The sequence below is a fragment of the Delphinus delphis genome, chromosome 10 (genome assembly GCF_949987515.2).
Source record: "Delphinus delphis chromosome 10, mDelDel1.2, whole genome shotgun sequence".
Classification (NCBI taxonomy): domain Eukaryota; kingdom Metazoa; phylum Chordata; class Mammalia; order Artiodactyla; family Delphinidae; genus Delphinus; species Delphinus delphis.
In genome coordinates this window covers 99,151,199-99,171,104 of record NC_082692.2, presented here as the reverse complement: position 1 = coordinate 99,171,104, position 19,906 = coordinate 99,151,199, and the positions used below count along the sequence as shown (strand labels likewise).

Here is a 19,906-nt window from a genome sequence, read left to right as displayed (position 1 = left end):
CTCTCCTTCTACTTACGTTCCCACCTGAGGCGTCTTCCCTCTCACTCACGTCACACACGACTTCCTCCACCAGCACGCAGTGATGCTCAGGCCCTCTCTCTCTGGCCAGGACCAGACCCGCTCGTTGGCTGCTGTCCCCAGGCTGAGCACCAGAGGGCGGGAGGAGAACATCCTGTTTGCCCCAGTGCACATGGGGCAGAGGAGCGGTGACCTCCGCCACATGTTCACCCGAGCCGTGGGTAGGTATCGGGTCAGGCCTGGAGTCATGCAGGCAGTCTGATCGCTTGCTGGGATCCTCCAGATCGTGTGACTTTCCTGCAACCCCATTCATGGCAGAAAGTTTCTCTCTATCTGCTGTGCCTTCCGTTTTGGAAACCATTTCAGAGTTCAGCTCATTACACAACTGGACCTCTTCATTCCTTTGCAGACAAAGATGCTGAAGGGGCTTTGTGTAATCCTCAAGGAGTCTACGCACTGTGCTCTCATCCTGGCCTTGTCTTCGCATGAGGTTTGTGGCCCATTCCATGCTACGCTGATACCTGCAAAGTAGAAATTCTGTTAGTAACAACACTTAAATTTCAATATTTACAAGACAGCAGAATGTGTGATAAAGATGGGAAGGCAGTATGCCAAAATGTCTATAGTTCTTCTCAACGATGGGCTGTAGGTTGTTTTCTTTATACTTTTTTGCATTTTCTAACTGCTCTGCAATAATTATCTACTACTTTTTAAAAGAAATTTTTTATTTTATTTATCTTTGGCTGTGTTGGGTCTTTGTTGCCACATGCGGGCTTTCTCTAGTTGTGGCGAGAAGGGGCTACTATTCATTGTGGTGCGCAGGCTTCTCGTTGCGGTGGCTTCTCTTGCTGCGGAGCACAGGCGCTAGGCATGCAGGCTCAGTAGTTGTGGCTCGCAGGCTCTAGGTGTGCGGGCTTAGTAGTTGTGGCGCACGGGCTTAGTTGTTCTGTGGCATGTGGGATCTTCCTGGATCAGGGATCGAACCCGTGTCCCCTGCATTGGCAGGTGGATTTTTTCTTTTTTAACTTATTTATTTTTGCTGTCTTGAGTCTTTGTTTCTGTGCCAGGGCTTTCTCTACTTGTGGCAAGCAGGGGCCACTCTTCATCGCGGTGCACGGGCCTCTCAATATCGCGGCCTCTCTTGTTGCAGAGCACAGGCTCGACGCGCAGGCTCAGTAGTTGTGGCTCACGGGCCTAGTTGCTCTGCTGCATGTGAGATCCTCCCAGACCAGGGCTCGAACCCGTGTCCCCTGCACTAGCAGGCAGATTCTCAACCACTGCGCCACCAGGGAAGCCCGGCAGGTGGATTCTTAACCACTGCGCCACCAGGGAAGCCCTATTACTTTTTGTTTTTATTACACAGCTTCATCTAATTTGCTTAATTTGAAAAAAAATGACCCCAGTTTAACAAAGTATGAAAATTTATATAATTTAAAACTGGTGGACCAAATGATTTAGGTAAATTTAAAGAGAAAATGGCCATCCTTTGTCAGGGTTTGTTTTGCATTATTTTCAGTTTTGGTTATCATGTTTTCAGATATGTATCTCAGTCATAGCAAAAAGTCTTTGTTTAGTATTGGAAAGCAAAATGAGAATTTTAATAAACATTTTTCACAGTACAGTACTTACTAATGTCTCCACCGTGTATGGAAAGAAATGATTACAGTTACATACACCCAAGCATCTTAATAAAAAATGGCCCTTTTTTCCATAATTTTCAAAGTATATTTTAATGAGAAAATACATGCTTAGTTTCTGAAACTCGAAGGCAAGCCCTGAACACTTCCCAAGTTACAAAAAGTTACAGGCAAGACAAAAGGATTCTGCCTACTGCAGCAGCGTCAACACCTGACAAGGCTGCTGGGCTGCGTCATGTGACATAAGATGCCACACGTGTGTGGAATCTGATCCGCAGAGGCGAAAGACGTTGCAAAACTCAAGCACTGTTCGCCTCCACCTACAGCAATCAGTCTGCAAAGCATCGAAGACGACATGTGGCTGTGGGAAGAGATGTCACTTTTCTCTCTACCTTGAGTATCCTGCCTGTGTACGGATGATGGGATACGTCATAGTCTATAAACTGATAATTACACACAGTGAAGCAAGGAAGCTGGCTTCTGTTTTTTTTAAATAAATTTATTTATTTTATTTATTTATTTTTGGCTACACTGGATCTTCGTTGCTGCACGCGGGCTTTCTCTAGTTGCAGTGAGCGGGGGCTGCTCTTCATTGTAGTGCGTGGGCTTCTCATTGTGGTGGCCTCTCGTTGCCAAGCACGGGCTCTAGGTGCGTGGGCTTCAGTAGATGTGGCACACGGGCTTCAGTAGTTGTAGCTCGTGGGCTATAGAGGACAGGCTTAAGTAGTTGTGATGCATGGGCTTAGTTGCTCTGCGGCATGCGGAATCTTCCCAGACCAGGGCTTGAACCCGTGTCCCCTGCCTTGGCAGGTGGATTCTTAACAGCTGTGCCACCAGGGAAGTCCCATTCTGCTGTTTTTAAAAAAGAGACCTGTGGTTGATTAACCCTGATTCATCAGAACAATCTCCAAGCTGTCCACGCCCTGCTTATCCTACACGGGGCGGGGTGGGGGGGGTGGGGGGGGTGGGGGGGTGGGATAAGCACGCAGCCCTATACACTGGGGACTGTATCTTAGATAAAGATTAAGACCTGGCAAGGCTGCTCTACACCCACAAGGCAGGACGGTGCAGCGACTACACACGTGGACTCTGGTCCTGCACGTTTTGTGTTCAGCCCTTACGCTATCCCTCGTAACTGGGTGACAAAGCCAATGAATTAACTGCTCTGTGCCCGTTTCCCCACCCCTAACATGGAAATAATAGTACCATTACCTCATAAGGATCACGTATGTGCTCCTTTTCATAATCAGCATAAAATGTAGCTGCCCAGAGAGCAGCAGGGTGTCTCCTCTCCTGCATGAAAGGTACAGCCTCTCTCATGTGCAGTTAGAAGGACTTTCATATGAGGGATCTAAAAAGATATATGCTCTTCACGTCACCTGTAACATTGGCTAAAGGCTTCACGGGTCTACGAATCTCCTGTGTCTGAACACAAATTTTCGTGTCATGTGTATTTTCCTAGGGAAGGGATCCACAACTTTCATCAGATTCCCTGATTTAAAATATGTGAAAGAACCACAGCATTAAAGGTTCAACAGCTCCCACTTTGAGCAGGAGACGTGGAACTGAGAGAGAGAGGGAGTGCACACGCACACAGGTCCCTGCTCAGCTTCTTAGCACCAGAGTGGTCAAGGCAGATGTGAGCTCAAGTCCTCACTGTGAGCATGAGGTTCTCGTACCAGCTACGTGCCCTCCCCTCCAAAGCTCGGGGATAACTGGACCTGCCTCAGGGGGGGTGCAAGGATGAAAGGAGATGAGACATGTGAAGTGCTCAGCACACAGTAAGTGTTCAATAAATATTTGTTACTTTATGACTGTGGGATTTTTCGGGGAGACTTGAAAAATAAAATTATTTCGACTCAATACTTATTACATTTAAAAATACAAATGACATTTTAATGGATGGAAACGTACACCTTAATGAATCGCTCTCTGGGAGCAGGGGCAGCCGTGCGGGTTGAGCACTGTACCAGATCTGGGTTCCGGAGCTGGCTCTTCTGTGACTGAGCTGAGCCACTCAGCATCTGACACCTTCTGCTCTTCTGCCAAATGCCGGGATCACACCGCTTTCCTGCCTCTGATGACCTCAGATGTTTGTTTATGGAAGCTGAATGCAACAGCGGCTGCTAAAGCCTGTGGAAGAAAGCCTCTGACTCAGCCTGTGATCGACACACGGCAATGGGGCACAGAGCAGAAGGCGTCCTCTCATTGGCTGGCAATGCCTTAGACAGTCCTGCTGTGATTAACCCTGAACACTGCTGGAGAAGCAGCAGGAAGAGAAGAGTAAAAAGTAAAAACTGGAAAACATGAGGGGAGAGCGGGAGGAGGTGGCAGGTGCGATGAGAAGCAGCAAAGCACCTGGTGGTGCAGAGCCGTGCCGGGGCCCCAAGAGCACCGAGCGGGGCGGTGTGAATACGGCTCAGCTTCTCAGGTGCCTCTGCCCTCAAGCACACCTCTTCCATTTGCAGTGAACATCCTTCTTCACCTCTTACTGACCGAGGCCTAACTATTCCTGGAAGTTCATGGCAAAACGGTTTTGAGGCAGGCTGCTTAGGTCCAAGTACTGACCTTGAGCAAGTTAATTAACCTCCTCCGGTGCTCTTTCCTCTGCTGTCCAAGACAGATGATTACAGAACTGACCACCTAGGGGTGACGTGAGGACATGAAAAGCTAAGCCACAAAGCTGTTATGGACACAGTGCCTATTACATGGAATACACCCCAGAAATGCCGGCACATACAACTATGCGATTACCGCCCAGGCTCCGGAGTCGTGCTTCCTGGTTCGAGCTCACGAGCTCTTGGGCAGCTCTCTGTAGGCTCCCTATGCACGTGATGGAAACAACTACACCTACCTCAAAGGTTTCTCCAGAAGACGAGCTGAGAGGATACGGGTAAAACACGTGGACCAGTAACGGCACTGTTGGAGAATCAGTACCGACTGGCTATGACAACGCGGCTGCTGATGGCGATACCTCATCATAATATGCATCACAGAAGAGCTCATTTGTCTACTCCTCTTCCCCTCCCACTGGACTCTAAACCCCCGAGAAGAGGACAGAGACCTTTCCTCCTCTTGTATGTCCAGCACCTACCCAGTGCCCTACACGTGGGCACCCGCAGTAAGTGCTGGCTGGAGAGAGGACCACAGGTCAGGAGGGGGCCACTACCATCCTCAGGGCTGGTCCTTCCAGGACACAACCCTGCAATCTTCAGCCCGCAGGTGCATCACCTGAGGGTCTGGATGCTCACGTCCAGAAAAGATCACACGGAAGGTTCTCATCACCCAAGGACGACTACTGTTGGAAAAAGGCCAATTAGAGTGAATCCACTGGAAAGAGGGATCCAAAGTTCTGAGGAAATAAACAATTATAACAAGTACTTAAGTGGGAAAATTAACCTCAAGGTATGAAAAAGAGCCCATTTTTCTAATATTTAACAAAATTTAGATTGTGACTGCAAGTTTTATGAACTGATGATGAATCGAGTATTGATGGGGGGGAGCTGCTGGGGAGGGCATACTTTCCTGACAGAACTGTCAGATGTGCTGAAGTCCGACCTCTTGGCACCTGCAAATGGGACCTTATCTGGCAACAGGTCTTCTCAGATGTAATGAAGTTAAGATGAGGGCAAACTAACTGGTGTCCTTACAAAAAAAGGGAAATTTGGACACAGACACAGAGACACACAAGGCGGACCACCATGCGACGATGGAGGAAAAGACTGGAGTGATGTGTCTACAAGCCAAGGAGGGCCAAGGACTGCTGGCCACCACGAGAGGCTAAGACGAGGCAGGAAGGACCCTCCCCTAGAGCCTCCTGAGGGAGCACAGCCCTGCTGACACCTTGATTTGGGACCTCTGGCCTCCAGACCATGAGAATAAATTTCTGTTCTCTTAAATTGCCAAGTTTGGGACCTCCCTAGCGGTCCAGTGGTTAAGAATCCATCTGGCAATGCAGGGGATGCCTGCTCGATCCCTGGTCAGGGAACTAAGATCCCACGTACTGTGGGGCAACTGAAACTGCACGCTGCAACTACTGAGCCAGTGCCGCAACTACAGAGCCCACGCGCTCTGGAGCCCACGTGCCACAACTAGAGAGAAGCCCACGCACTGCAACCAAAGATCCTGCCTGCCGCAACTAAGACCTGACGCAGCCAAAAAAAAAAAAAAGAAAACCCAACAAATCACCAAGTCTGTGGTACTTTGTTACAGCAGCCCTAGGAAACTGACGCAAGGCTCAATAGAATTCCTGGAATGTTGCACATTCTACAGAGCTTACCGAGGGTTAGCCTTCAGATGGGGGGGTGGCAGCAGTCCCCCACCCCCCAGAACCTCACATATTCAAACAGGCTTGCTGCCGTGTCATCTGTCCTGCCAGCCCGATCGGGATGCGGTCTGAGGGACGGGCTTCTGCTGCTTCTGCATCCTAGTGTTGGCTGCAGCAGCCTGTCTACACTGCAGCCCCCAGTGGAACGGGGGCTCGGCCAGGTCCTCTCAGGCCCTATGCCGTCCCCCAGCCTGCGGCTATGGCCAGAGCAGCCCCTGAGATCTTCCAGGTGCCATTGCCTCTTGGGCACTCCCTGGCCGTGGGGTTTCAGAGCATGAAAAGGAGCTGTCAGATTCTGCCAGTACATGTCAGAAGCAAGATGAAGAACCACTATAGGCTTGAGCGGTTTCAGAAGGCTTCATGGAAGAGTTGCAACTTGAGCTGTCCCACAGGGACGACCAGCGTTTAGAATGAGGAACATTTACTCAACAAAATCTACCAAGGGCGCGCTCGGTGCGGCGCTGCAGAGGGGAACCGGGCATGGTCCCCGCCCTCTGACAACTGACAGTCTAAGTCCAGTGTGTGATGTACGGCACAGCAACAGGCGCCAAGGCAGATTGTACGGCGGCAGTGGAGGAAAGGGCGGCGCGGAGACGCTCCAGGAAACTGGCACGTAGGCTGGACGTGCAGGAATAGCCAGCAGCACGCGTGCCTGGTAGGTTAGGGAGAAGTGTTCTGGGAAACGCAAACAGCATAAACAAAAGCCCAGAGGAAGGAAGGATCGTGGCTGTGTGGGTGGTCTGTGTGAGAGCCTCTGGGAAAGCGGCTTTCTCTAACGCCGCAAGCGTGGAGCGATGAAAGAGGACAGGGCTGTTGACGCCCACACAGCGCAGAAGGCCAGCTCCAAACCTAAGTACCTTAGTGCTTACAGACAATATACGTTACAGGATTAGTGTTCATATTTTGGAAGGAATTGAACTGGCAAAGGTTTTGGCTTACGATTACTTTTTAAAATAAACTTACTTAGTACAATTCAAATATGATTTGATCCACATTAAATTCAGACATAATTTTCAAGGACACACCTACTACTACTACCACACACACACAAAAGAGGTGTGCACAACCACATCAGAAAAGGCTACCTGAAAACAGATCTGATTTAAACCATAATTTCGCCCAAGGTCAAAGTCCACCAAGACTTACTTTTTTGACGTGATTACAGGCATGTCTGTCTTCACATCTGCAACAACAAAGAAGTACTATTAGTTGAGACAAATTTTCCTTAAGGGGGAAAACACTGACAACCCAGAAACGACAAAGAATTTCAAGATTCACAACATCTCACATCTAGAAGGTCGAATGAATCCTGTCCAAGCAGCCAAACAGATGCTTTATGCGCCATCACTCCCTGCACGCGCGCCCTGGCGGGCGCTGCTGACCCATCAAGGCCCTTGCTGGGCTCAGATGTGGCCTCAGAATCCTTCTCAACACTCCAGCTAAGCAGCGGCAGCATGGAAGGGGAAACTCTGCCACCTCCGAATGCTCGGGCCCTCAACTTCTAGGCGAGGGTACCGAAGCCCTAAAGTTACACACTTTACCTCCGTTCTCCGTGTGCCATCAAGCACCTTCTGTGACAGGTGCTCACATGCGCCTAAGCAAAGGGATGCTGGAGTAGATCTCATGGCGGTGTTAGCTCTGGATGTGGGTTTGGGAGTTCCAGGCTCTAGTTCCAGCTCTGGGCATCTGGCTGGAAAAGTCTTTCCACTTAAAATGTTGACCAGGTCACTAACGGAGTGGGTTTCTGTCTTGGTCCTCCCTCACCCTGCCTTTGGGCAGCTCATCTTTCCTTTTCCATACTCGGCTTCCTCTCTGGTGCCCTAAAGGCCTGGAATTGATGACGTTCGGCTTTAGAATCCTAGGGAGGTGAGTTCACAGACTCCTATCTCCTGAGTAATTTGACCTAAGGAGACCTCCCTCCTCTGGTAATTTAACAACAAGCTACAATTTAGCTAGTTTTACTGACAGCCTTCCATGTGCCAAGCACGAGATATACAGAAGTAATAAAGCAAATCCCCTTTCCTTGAGATACTCACACGCTAGTTGGGGAGACAGACCAGACATGACTGACTCTAACCCAAGCTGATTCTAACCCTTCTTGAGCAAGGACAGTACATATTGTAAAGGGACTGGCTTACTTTACCTGGAAGGGTTAGGAAAAAACACAAAGGAGAAGGAGTAATCGAGTGGGGCTCTGAAGAATGAGTAAGAGTTCGCCAGGCGGACCAGGGGAAAAAGGCAGAGGACACGATGCACAAAGGCTGGGGATGGCAAACGCACGGCAGTTTCACACATCGGCCGGCAGCCCAAGGTGGCCGTGGTACCAACGAGTAGAAGAGGGTGTGTGGAGAGGGGGTAGAAGATGAGGTTGAAGCCAAAATGTGGAAATGGACATTTGAGATCTACTTCCTGAGGGCAGCCCACAACCTTAATCTCTTTTTCCTTGGCCTAAATTCATTTCCTTCAAATTTCTACCCTACTTAAAACTTAGTTGCTACATAGATCAGGAAAAGATTCTCAACTGTTAAGACCATTACACTATTTGAAGACTTTCTATTTTTGGGGGGCCAAATATTAGTAACTGCTGAAGCTGGGTGATGGGGACAGGCAGGGTCATTATGCTACGTGCTCTATTTTTTTTCTCCCTTTTAAAAACTCTATGAAAAAATTGAAAACATACAAAAGTAGAGAGAACAGTGTAATGAATTCCCATGTTCCCATCACTCAGCTTGAAATTAACTCATGGCCAGTGGTGCTCTACCTGTTCTTCTGCCCATTCCCCTGGCCCCCAGATTATTTTGAAACAGATCCCTCATATCACTTCATCTCTAAACGGTTCGGTACATCCACGATCACCATGAGAACATGCCCGGGCTGGCCTGTGGAGGACGACATACCCAGTACCCTCCCCGCCTCATCCCACTTGAGGCCATCCTAGACCAGCTGACCGCCATCCAACAGACAAGCAGACACCAGTGAGTCCAGCTACGTCCATCACTGGACTTCTAATAGTGCAGCCAGTGGATCCCTAACTAACCAGATGGATGAGCACATCCAGCCAAGGTCAGTGGACCCACCCAGCAAACCCGGCAACTCAAATGAGCAACCTGGTTGCTGTTGAGAGGCACTGAATTTGGGGGTGGTCTGTTAAACATCACTGTGGCAGGAGATACAAAGTCTATCCCATTAGGACTGAACAGTCAAATTACCATGTTTTAAAGTCACTCAAAAGAGCTTCCTCTGTGGCTACACCACCTTGTTGTCATGTAATACATTTACAAGGTTCCAAGGTCAAACCTATAGTCTCACCTCTCTCTCCATCCTGTTCCATCCCTCACCCATAGGCATTAAAAAAACTATGATTTATCTTTCCTTACAGTCCAAAAATATATTTATATTCCCCTCCCTCTAGATAAGCCATAGCATACTTTCCTTTACCTTGCTTTCTTTGCTTAGAAATATATCCCAGTGATGTCCCATTCCTACCTCAGCTCCACAGCATGTCATTATATGAATGTCCTATAGTTCATTCAGCTGGGATCCCCACCCTCCATGGACATTTTGGTTGTTTCCAGTCTTTTAACATTAGAAACAGTGTTGCAATGAATAGCCTTGGGCTCTTTCTTTTCATATTTTTGCCAGTGTATCTTTAAGATAAATTCCCAGAAGTGGAATTGCTGTGTTAAAAGTAAATGCATAGGGGCTTCCCTGGTGGTGCAGTGGTTGAGAGTCCACCTGCTGATGCACGGGACACGGGTTCATGCCCCGGTCCGGGAAGACCCCACATGCCGCGGAGTGGCTGAGCCCATGAGCCATGGCCGCTGAGCCTGCGCGTCCGGAGCCTGTGCTCCGCAACGGGAGGGGCCACAGCAGTGAGAGGCCCGCGTACCGCAAAAAAACAAAAAACAAAACAAAAAAACAAAAAGTAAATGCATATACTGGGCAACTGGATATCCACAGGCAAAACAATGAAGCTGGACCCATACCTTACATCATAGAAAAATTAAACCAAAATAGATCAAAGACCTAAACTTAAGAGCTGAAACTATTAACCTCTTAGAAGAAAACACAGGGAAAGTCTACACAAGCTTGGACTTGGTAATTGTTCCCTAGTACGACACCAAAAGCACATGAAAAGAAAACAAAATTAAAACGATAAATTAGACTTCATTAAAATGAAAAACTTTTACCACTACACACTCATTAAAATGGCTATCATCAAAAACAAAAACAGAAAAGAACAAGTTGGTGAGGATGTGGAAAAATTGGAAAACCTTACGCATTGCTGGTGGGAATGTGAAATGATGCAGGTGTTATGGAAAACAGTTCGTGGTTCCTCAAAAAATTAAAATAGAATTATCATATGATCCAGCAAGTCTACTCCTAGGTATACACAGAAGAGAAATGAAAACATATGGATAGACAGCATGGATAGACCTTGAAAAAATTATCCTAGGTGAAGGACACAAAAGGTTTCCACTTATATGAGATATTTAGAATGGGCAAAATCAAAGACACAGAAAGCATATTAAGGTTACCAGGGGTTAGGGGGAGAGGAGGATGGGGGGGGAGCAAATGTATATATGGTTTTTTGAGACAGTCAAGTTCCCTTCGTAATGGCCATACCACCTGCACGCCCACCAACAACGCGTGAGAGTGCTTCTCAGGGGCTCACCCATGGGGCACATTGTCAAACTTTCTGATTTCTGTCACTCTGATTGCTGAAATGGTATCTCAGTGCAGTTTTAATTTGTATTTTGTCTTGCAATAAAATGTTTTTAAAAATCCTTTCTAACTCTGTTTTAACCTGCTGGTGTTGGTTATGCAATTACCATGAGATTCCCTTAGAAAAATACACCCAGATGAAAGCTTTATAAATTGAAGAGGAACAGCAAATGGGAACCATATACATTAGTATGTTTTCACAAATACATCGATGTCATGGTTATTGTTGTAAATTCCAATTCTAGAAATAAAATATGAAACCCACCTTGCACACAGGTGAGGAGGCACTTAATTACTAGTGCCTTCCACACACACAGGACTCTGCTGAGCAATGCTTAACAACAGAAAAGCCTAAGTAACACTTTTGATAATTCCAGAAATTAGACGAAACACATCTTCACCAATCATAAGAACACTTTCACCTCGATTAGAATTATTCTAGTTGCTATTTTTACCAGTAAAACTGCCAATGGCATGTTACTTCTCCTCTAGAATTTTACTGTATAATCTGGTGTTAGAGCTAAAAATGAAGAAAAAGATAATTGGCCAAAAGAACTGAATGTTGCACAAGTTTACCTTTCCATTTAGCAACCAGCTTAGGATCTGAAATTGTGAAGTTTGGACGGCTTCTGGACAGGATACCTTTTCCAAAATAACCCTTCCGGGAAGAGAAAAAGTAGTTCAGGTTTAGTTATCAATTTTTTAGCTGAGGGAGAATAACTACTTGAGTTAACAAGACAGTCATTGCATTTTTCACAGCTTGACATCTTCCCTCTGATTATAGATAATTCATGATTACTAGTGAACATCTTAGCGTCTTCTCTCTCCGATCGTTTGAAGGGAGCTGGGAAGCTTCCAGGGCACCTCGCTTGTCTCGTGAGCAGTGGTCTCAGTCCAGGTCTGGTAAGCTGAAGGTGAAGGGTAGGCAGAGGCAGGATCTCCTCTGCACACGTGGATCAGGAACAGTGGCCTAAAAGCAGGAGCCAAGTCCACCAGGAACAAAAAAGCTTCCCGGATTCTCCTGTTCGCAGAACTGAAGTACTATTCTTCTCCCTCCTGCTGACTCCAAAAACACTGATTCCCCCATCCCCCATTTCTTAAAATTAGAAAATATTGAAACCCATAGAAAACTGAAAGAATAATAAAATGAACACCCTATACCCTCCGCCCAGACTGACAATCAGAATAAATCATGTGTATGACGCTTCACAAAGCCTCCGCTTAACGCTGCATATCGCGAATGGGGAGGAGGTTGTCCTTGGCCTAGACCCCTGTCTCACTGGGGTCAGTGCCACCCACTGTATCCCACTTTGGGAAGGTGACTACAACATGTATTTTATATAAAATGTCTAGAGAAGGCACATTACAGAAACAGGAAGTGGATCAGCAGTGCCTGGGCTGGGCGTGGGGACAGGGATTAAGTGCAGTGAGCATCAGGGGCCCTCTGGGGCCACGGGGAACGCTCTACAAGTGGACTGTCATGGTGGGGGCACAGCTCTATGAATTCATTACAGTCATTGCACCGGGCACTTACAATGGATGAATTTTATGGCTGTAAATTATAGCGCAATAAAGCTGCTTTAAAAATGCCTCCAGCATTGGGGCTTCCCTGGTGGCGCAGTGGTTGGGAGTCCGCCTGCCGATGCAGGGGACACGGGTTCGTGCCCCGGTCCGGGAAGATCCCACATGCCGCGGAGCGGCTGGGCCCGTGAGCCATGGCCGCTGAGCCTGTACGTCCGGAGCCTGTGCTCCGCAACGGGAGAGGCCACAACAGTGAGAGGCCCGCGTACCACAAAAAAAAAAAAAAATTGCCTCCAGTGTTGAATTGGCTATGGGGGAAAAAATAAGCAAGCTTCCAATCTCATCCCAAACCTATGGCTGATGGAAAAAGCCAAAACTGGAACTCGTCCTCACGTAAGAAGAGGTCCTCAACCAGGAGAGCGAGCAAAGGCCCTGCTGAAGCCCCATCTGGTCTGTCCTGCGACAGAACAATCTGCATCCTGCGTTACCTCTGGGGATGGAGCGGCAGTGAGAGGAGGGAAATCTTTACTTTTTACCCATTACACTGCTGTAAATTGCCTGAATTTTTTTTTACAATGAACATGTGTTGCTTTTATAATCAAAAAACAAGAAAGGTCAATGCACTGACCCAGCTTCACTGACGAAATGTGGGTTTGTGGCTGGGAGCTGTCCTCTGGGCTTATGGCTTCGGGGCACCTGATTCTGTTCCTACGTTGGACTAAACGGCAAGGAAAGCGTATGGGTCATTCATGGTCTGTTTCTGGGGGTGGATGGGGAGAGAATGGCTGGCTCCGGGCTGTTAGGAAGCAGCAGGGCTGAGGCTGCCCGCACATACCTTCCCATACAGCTGTTCCATATCTTCTGCGTTCCTCACAATCACGTTGTTGTTTATCATCTCGGCCCGGAATATTCTAAAGTCCTTCTTAGGACCACAGTCCTGACCGAAAGGGATCGGCAGTGGAGACTCATAGCTCTCATACACTCTTCTTTTCCTCTTTGGGGGACGGAACACTGCCTCTGCCATTTTCCAAGGTAACTGTTCTTTAAAGACTGTAATAGGGAGAAAGAAACCAGTCAGTCAGTAACCGTACCGACGAAACACGTGAGTACATTTATATCCAGGCTCAGAAAACCTTGTGGTCTGTGGGAAAAATATCTACAAAGCAGTGAACAAAAAGAGAGAGTAACGAGAAGGTTTTGTTTGTGCAGCACGAAGCCTACCCACCTAGGGCATCTCGATTACTTCCCACGACAATGCCGTGGTACCACTTCTCATTCCAGCTGACGAGACTGAGGCCTAGTGACACGTCCATGGTCACAGTGCCACTTGTAGGTCTCCTGACAGCGAGCACAAGAGGATTTCTGCCCATGAGGATTCCTCCCAGCCTCTCAAGCGGCCAACAGACATTTACCGAGCACCCACCAGAGGCTCCCCATCAACAGAGGTGCTAGGGATATAAAGAGAAAACCGAAAGGACCCTGTTCTCAAAGAAGTAAATCTAGTGAGCACCTCCTTTTCCAAAAAAGGACCTTAAAATACGTTCCAAACATGTGGTCAATCATCTCCCAGTTTTTCGGGTAAATTAATAATAGTAACAACAGCAGCAGCAGTCATCATTTAAGGGTCTATTCCTCAGCGCCAAACGTGAGTGGCTAAGAGCAGGAAGTGTCAAGCCAGAGGGCAGGGATGGGAATCGGCTTCACCACCGCCCAGCTGTGTGACGTGGGGCAAAAGTTACTTGATCCCTCTGTGCTTTGGTTTCCCCATCTGCAAAATAAGGATACATACAGACTCCGTCTTATAGTTTAGACCATAGGAGCTTAGGACAGCCCCGCACGCGGCACGGAGTGCTCTGCACGTCCACTACGAAGAACACCGTGTGACAGATGAGGAAACAGAGCCAGGTTGGACAGATGTTGTCAGAGGCCTGGAGGGTGGTGGCCCTGGATGACCCCGGGTCTGCTGAACGCCAAAGGCCACGCTATTCCCTCTGGGTTCCGCTGTGAGCACAGGCAGGCCTCCTCTTGTCTGAAGGCTCACTGTTTCCCCAGGTTAGGGGCTGAAGGGTTACAGAGAATTATGGAGAATTATGGAGTTACCATGCGCCCAGCACTATGAGGGAGGAAAGGAAGGCGAAGCCAGTACCTCTCCCTTCCAGGCCTTACCCTCAACCCGAGGAGACAAAACAAGGACAAAACACACACAGGCTGCAATTCCATAATGGCTGGGGGAAGGAAGTCAAGTTGAGTGCACTGTACGATAAAGACAGAGCGCCACAGCAGATGCATTTAACTCAGGAAAACTCAACCACATGCAAGGGGGAAACAGAGACAGTGCAGGGGACTGGGCCAGGTGCTCCACTCATTGGGCAGGTGCCCTGGAATGAGACAGGGGACCTGAATCTGCTGCACCCTCAGTCCCGGCTCTGGACCCGACTTACACGGACAGCACATCTGGTGCTTGAAGATACAGCGGGGCTGTATCACACACGTGTTTAGCCTCCATGGCTCCAAACCCTCACAGGGGAACACGTACGACTGATTATTTAGGTGCCTCCTGCACTCAGTACCAGCATCCTGTTGGGCAAAGGACGTAATCAAGCCTGAAACAGCCAACGAAGGCGGCCAAAGCTGAGGCAGGAAGCTGAGTGGCTTTAAGGGTTTACGCCCATTAAAAAGAAATCAAAAGCCTTGTCCAATGTGTAATGATTCCTTTATCCACCCTCCCAAAGATGTTGAGGAATTAAACGAGGACAAAGAAAAACAAAGACCAAGGAAGTTAGAGACATTGATAAATCAATTACAAAAGTAACAATAAAAAGTAAGAATCAGCAAGTTGGAACCGCCATAGAATTGCCAAAGTATTCCAAGCAGCAAAATGCTAAACTAATTTAATTTCTAAATAAGAGTCCTTCAATGGAATTAAATAATGAGCACAACTGTATGCATTTTACACACATCTATGTGTGTGTGTGTATATGTATATATGTGTGTATATACTATGTACACCACATGTTAATGGGCAATTAAGATTTCCTCCCAAGGGCATTTTAAGTAGATTTTCACTTGCCAATTTATCACTCAACCCAAGCAACTCCAGTTGACCCCTGAACAACATGGGATTTAACTGCATGGGTACACTTACACGCAGGTTGTTTTCAAGAGTAGATGTCACAGTACTACACCATCCACAGTTGGCGCAGATGCAGAACCTCGGATGTGAAGGAACCAGGGATACAGAGGGCCGACTATAAATGACACTCAGATTTTTGACTGCAGAGAAGGTCAGAACCCTGACTCCCCGCGTTGTTCAAGGGTCAATTGTACTGCATTTAGCATTCAATTGAAGAAACGGCAATTTTTTCTAAAAATTAAAATGATGTTGTATTGGCTTTTTTGAGGCAGGATGTGGGTCTCTAGTGAGGCACCTTCTAGGGATTTCCAGGAATAATTCGAACTTTTATGATCAATGCACTTTTATAACTTAACCTCTGGTTAGTATTTGATTTGTACATATTACATTTGAGATTTTTAAGAAAGAGAAAATTTTAATGGCTAACTTCAAAAACTTCCAATTAAATTCTCTCAGACAAGTGAAATAGTTCTGTTTGCCTGGTTTGTTTAGGATTTTCCCTTTCAGATTGCTATTACACTCTCAAAAAAAAAAAAAAGGCAAAAATGAGCTATGACACTTGATGGCAAGAACTCTGTACTCCTACCCAAGTTTGCAGGACAGAAGGTTCCTGCCACAAAAGATTCCCAGTTTTTCACAAAACCTCAAAATCCCAGGTTTAGTGCCACCTCTGCACATGAGACAGGAAGCACATCAAGAATCTGGCTCTTAGCAGGCCTCCCATATATGCAAAGCTGCCATTACGATCATGTAACTTTCAACACCCCAGGTAAAGCTCCCTGAACCCAGTTTCTTCCTCTTCAAATTGAACAGAACTAGAAAACAGTCTGGAAGCCACTCAAATGTTAAACACTAAGTAACCACATGACCCAGCAATTCCACTCCTGGGTAGATAAAAGAAAACTGAAAACACATTTGTACAAAAATTTGTACACAGGACCTCCCTGGTGGTGCAGTGGTTAAGAATCTACCTGCCAAGGCAGGGGACACGGGTTTGAGCCCTGGTCCAGAAGGATCTCACATGCCGCGGAGCAACGAAGTCCGTGTGCCACAACTACTGAGCCTGTGCTCCAGAGCCCAGGAGCCACAACGACTGAAGTCCTGAACCTAGAGCCCGCGCTCCACAACAAGAGAAGCCACCGCAATGAGAAGCCTGTGCATCGCAACGAAGAGTAGACCCCGCTCGCCAAAACTAGAGAAGCCCACGCGCAGCAACGGAGACCCAATGCAGCCAAAAATAAATAAATAAATAAGTACATGAATGTTTACAGCAGTATTGTTCATAATAGTCAAAAAGTAGAAACAACCGAGAGGTCCATCAACAGATGAATGGATCAACAAAATGGGTTATATCCATATAATGGAATACTATCAGCAATTAACAGACGAATGAAGTACTGATACAGACTACACCGTGTGTGAACCTTGAGAGCATTATGTGGAGTGAAAGAAGCCAGTCACAAAAGACCACACATTGTATAAGACCATTAACATGAAACGTCCGCAAATCCAAAGGGCAACACCAAGTAGATTAGTGGCTGCCAGGTGCTGGGGGAAGGGAGCTATGGGGAATGACTGCCCATAGGTATGGGGTTTATTCTGAGGGATGAAAAAGCTTTACAATTAGATTGCACTGATGGTGTTGGCTGCATAACTCTGAACGTATTAAAAGCACTGAATTGTACATTTCACAAGGGTTAATTTTATGGTATATGCATCATCTCTCAATAAAGCTGAAAAAATTCAATAGGACAAACCAGAAGATCTCTCGTGCCATAGTTTCGTACAAGAGTTGCCTTGTGCGGAACTGGGAAGGCAAAGCAGGGGAGGAAGGATTGAGTTTGTTAGTCTCCGTGTCTGCAATAGGCATCTCAGAAATGTTTCTTCAGTGCCAAGATAGGAGACCAGCACGACGGGAGATGTGGGATGTGAGTGCAATTACAACAGCTCACCATCACTTGGAGGTACAACATGCCACGCACCGACTGTGCCAACGCTACACACGTGGGGACCAGTACCCGCATTTCACAGATGAGTAAATGGAGGCTTAGAGAGGGCAGGTCACTTGGCCACAGCACCACAGCTGGGAAGATGAGAGGCCAGTAAGGCAGGGAGACAGGGCACGGTGAGAAGACTGGCTTCAAAGAGGACCCCTGTCTGAAGCACACACAAATGTATAGGAAGGACTGGGCCATTGGTCAGGGGGTTTGGGATGTGAAGGCTTGATGCCTGTGCAGCTTCTCAAGCTGGGAATGACAACTGAAAAGATTAAGAGGGAACTCCCTGGCAGTCCTGTGGTTAGGACTCCATGCGTTCACTGCTGAGGGGCCGGGTTCAACCCTGGTTGGGGAACTATGATCCCACAAGCTACTCGGCAGGGCAGAGGGGAAAAAAAAAAAGTTTAAAAGAAAAGATTAAGAAAATTAAACCGGGGTCATATATAACAGTGGCTCTCAAGGCTTGGATGCCCTTAGAATCACCTGGGGAAATTCTGAAACTTCCAATGCCCAGGCCTTACCTATAATTACATCAGAAAGCCTGGGGTGGGACCCAGGTGATTTCAATATGTAGCCAAAGTTGTCAACTACTGGTGATAGGATGGCCTATTCAAACTCAGTGCCAACAGCCAACTCCGCCCTACAGGTGAGGAAAGGGACTCAGGGGTTGACTGTTACGCACATGTAAGGAAGCAGCTGTTACTTTTCCTTTTCTAAATCTGGGCATACCAACTCGACGCACCAATAATGTTAAGTACATTTACTTTTCTATCAAAATCAGGACTTGTTCCTAATTCTTCCCTTGAGTGGATAAGCTAACACCTTTTAGGTGTTCCGTAAATGTTTATTCCAAACAAAACAAAGTAAAACAGAAACGGGGAGGTAGCTTCATTTAACTTTCCAACCCTGTGGGCCCACCTTGCCAAACCAGCCTGGTTAAAACCCCCCACTCAGCACAACTCACATTCTCCCAATTAAAAAACCGCTGAAGCTCCGAACGCGTACGTCCTGGGCCGGGGGAGGCAAGGATTAAAGGGAGAAGGCAAGCAGTCCTGCCTCTGGGGAGCTTTCAGGTTAGAACCCGAGACTAGACATGTAAACAAACGACAAACCTTTGCAAGCTGTTGTGAGGATTAGATGGGTAATTGTGCGAAGGAGCCTAGTACTGGGCCTACCATGCGAAGTGCTAGCCCGACGGAAGCTGTAGCTGCAACTAACGATCAAGAAGTGTTAAGGGCCCAACAAACCCACAACTCCTTGTCATTACGCATTCCTTTGCTGGTTCCCTAGAGTGGCTCCCCCAGCAATCCTACTAGCGGCTAAAGCTCCACTCGGGCAGAGCCGGTGTCAGGTGCACCTTGACGTCCTCTGTCCCCAGCACTGCACGTGGCGTTAATGTTTCCAGAAAGAACATAAAAAAGAGGACTACGGGTACACGGAGAAGGGGAAAGGGGCTAATTCCGGTGGAACAAGGAAGCCAGGCCCCGCGTCCCGGCCCAGTCTGGTGCGACTCTGAGACCCGGGGAACGTCTGTGGGCCGTTTCCGTTCTCGCCCCAGAGGGCTTTCGAAAAAGGCGATGTCTCCTCCCGCGGCGGAGACCCCCACCCCCACCCCCTTGTGCTGCGGCACCGCGCTCAGCTCCCCGGGACGCGACCTGCTCCCGAACCCCGGAGCCTTACCTTCCTCTGCCCAACGCGCTCGCCGTTACCCCGGCAACGCCGGCCGGGGGGACGGACACCGCTGCCGTTAAGCAGTGCGGCCGCAAAGCCGGACGACTGCGCAGCCGCAGAGCCCGAGAGAGGGCCCACCGGGTGTTTGCGGAGCGCATCCGCGCAGCGGAGGGCCGTAAGGCGGGTCTTCGGTGGGTGCTGCTCGTTCCTCGTGAGGTGTAAGGCAGAGGCGGCGCGTCCTCTTTCCTGCCTTCCCCGTGATCGTAGCGCTACCCCCGTGCACACATGCTGTTCTCGTTTAATCCCTACAACAATCCCGCAGGATCCATTTTACAGATGAGATCTAAGTTACTTATCCAATATCACGTAGTTGGGAGGTACTGGAGTTAAGAGTGATAGGACTAGACTCAGAACTCAGGTCTAAGGACTTGGGGTCCTCGCCCCCGGGGAGATGGGGCTCTTGAAGCGACCGGACTTGATATGACCCCAGCCCTGAGGAAGCGGGTCCGCTGAGCTCAGCCCGCAGACTTCAGCTTTCTCAATGCTTTTGTGTAAGTGCAGCATGCAGGGAACCTGTAAGAAGTGCCCCTCGCACAGGGCACTGACCAAAAGCCCCTGTAGGCACTGGCCGCCCTATGCAGCGTCAAGGACAAGTCAAGGACAAGTCAAGGACAACGGGCCGGGAGTCAGACCGGCATTTGCATCACCTCCCCGCTCACTGGCTGTGTGGTTGGTCTTGAGTGAATGACTTAACCTTTCTGAGCCACAGTTTTCCTCTATTGAAAAATGGGTCGTCAGGATTATGAGGGATAAGCAAAACAAAAGTGCCCTGGGAATTGTAAAAGTTTCTCCCACCTGGTTATTTTAAAGGAGGCCT

At 48.1% G+C, this 19,906-nt stretch overlaps 1 protein-coding gene across 4 annotated transcripts in view; it reads right to left on the bottom strand.

The window, feature by feature from the left end:
* TSEN2 (tRNA splicing endonuclease subunit 2) overlaps positions 1-19,112 on the bottom strand; it is a 45,708-nt gene extending 26,596 nt beyond the window's left edge. For 2 of the 4 annotated variants that reach the window (XR_009520931.1, XR_009520932.1), the window contains exons 1-5: positions 13,454-15,161; positions 13,064-13,278; positions 11,284-11,365; positions 7,129-7,165; positions 17-539 (exon numbers count right to left, since the gene is read on the bottom strand). Coding sequence is in view for 2 of the 4 variants with exons in the window: in XM_060023079.1 (XP_059879062.1) it covers positions 17-539; positions 7,129-7,165; positions 11,284-11,365; positions 13,064-13,278; positions 13,454-13,598 (1,002 nt within the window). In the remaining 2 variants the exon portion in view is untranslated. Of the gene's footprint in view, positions 1-16; positions 540-7,128; positions 7,166-11,283; positions 11,366-13,063; positions 13,279-13,453; positions 15,162-19,038 lie in introns of those variants that run through there. The other 2 variants (XM_060023080.1, XM_060023079.1) reach the window with 2 other exon arrangements.
* Positions 19,113-19,906: the final 794 nt, after the last annotated feature.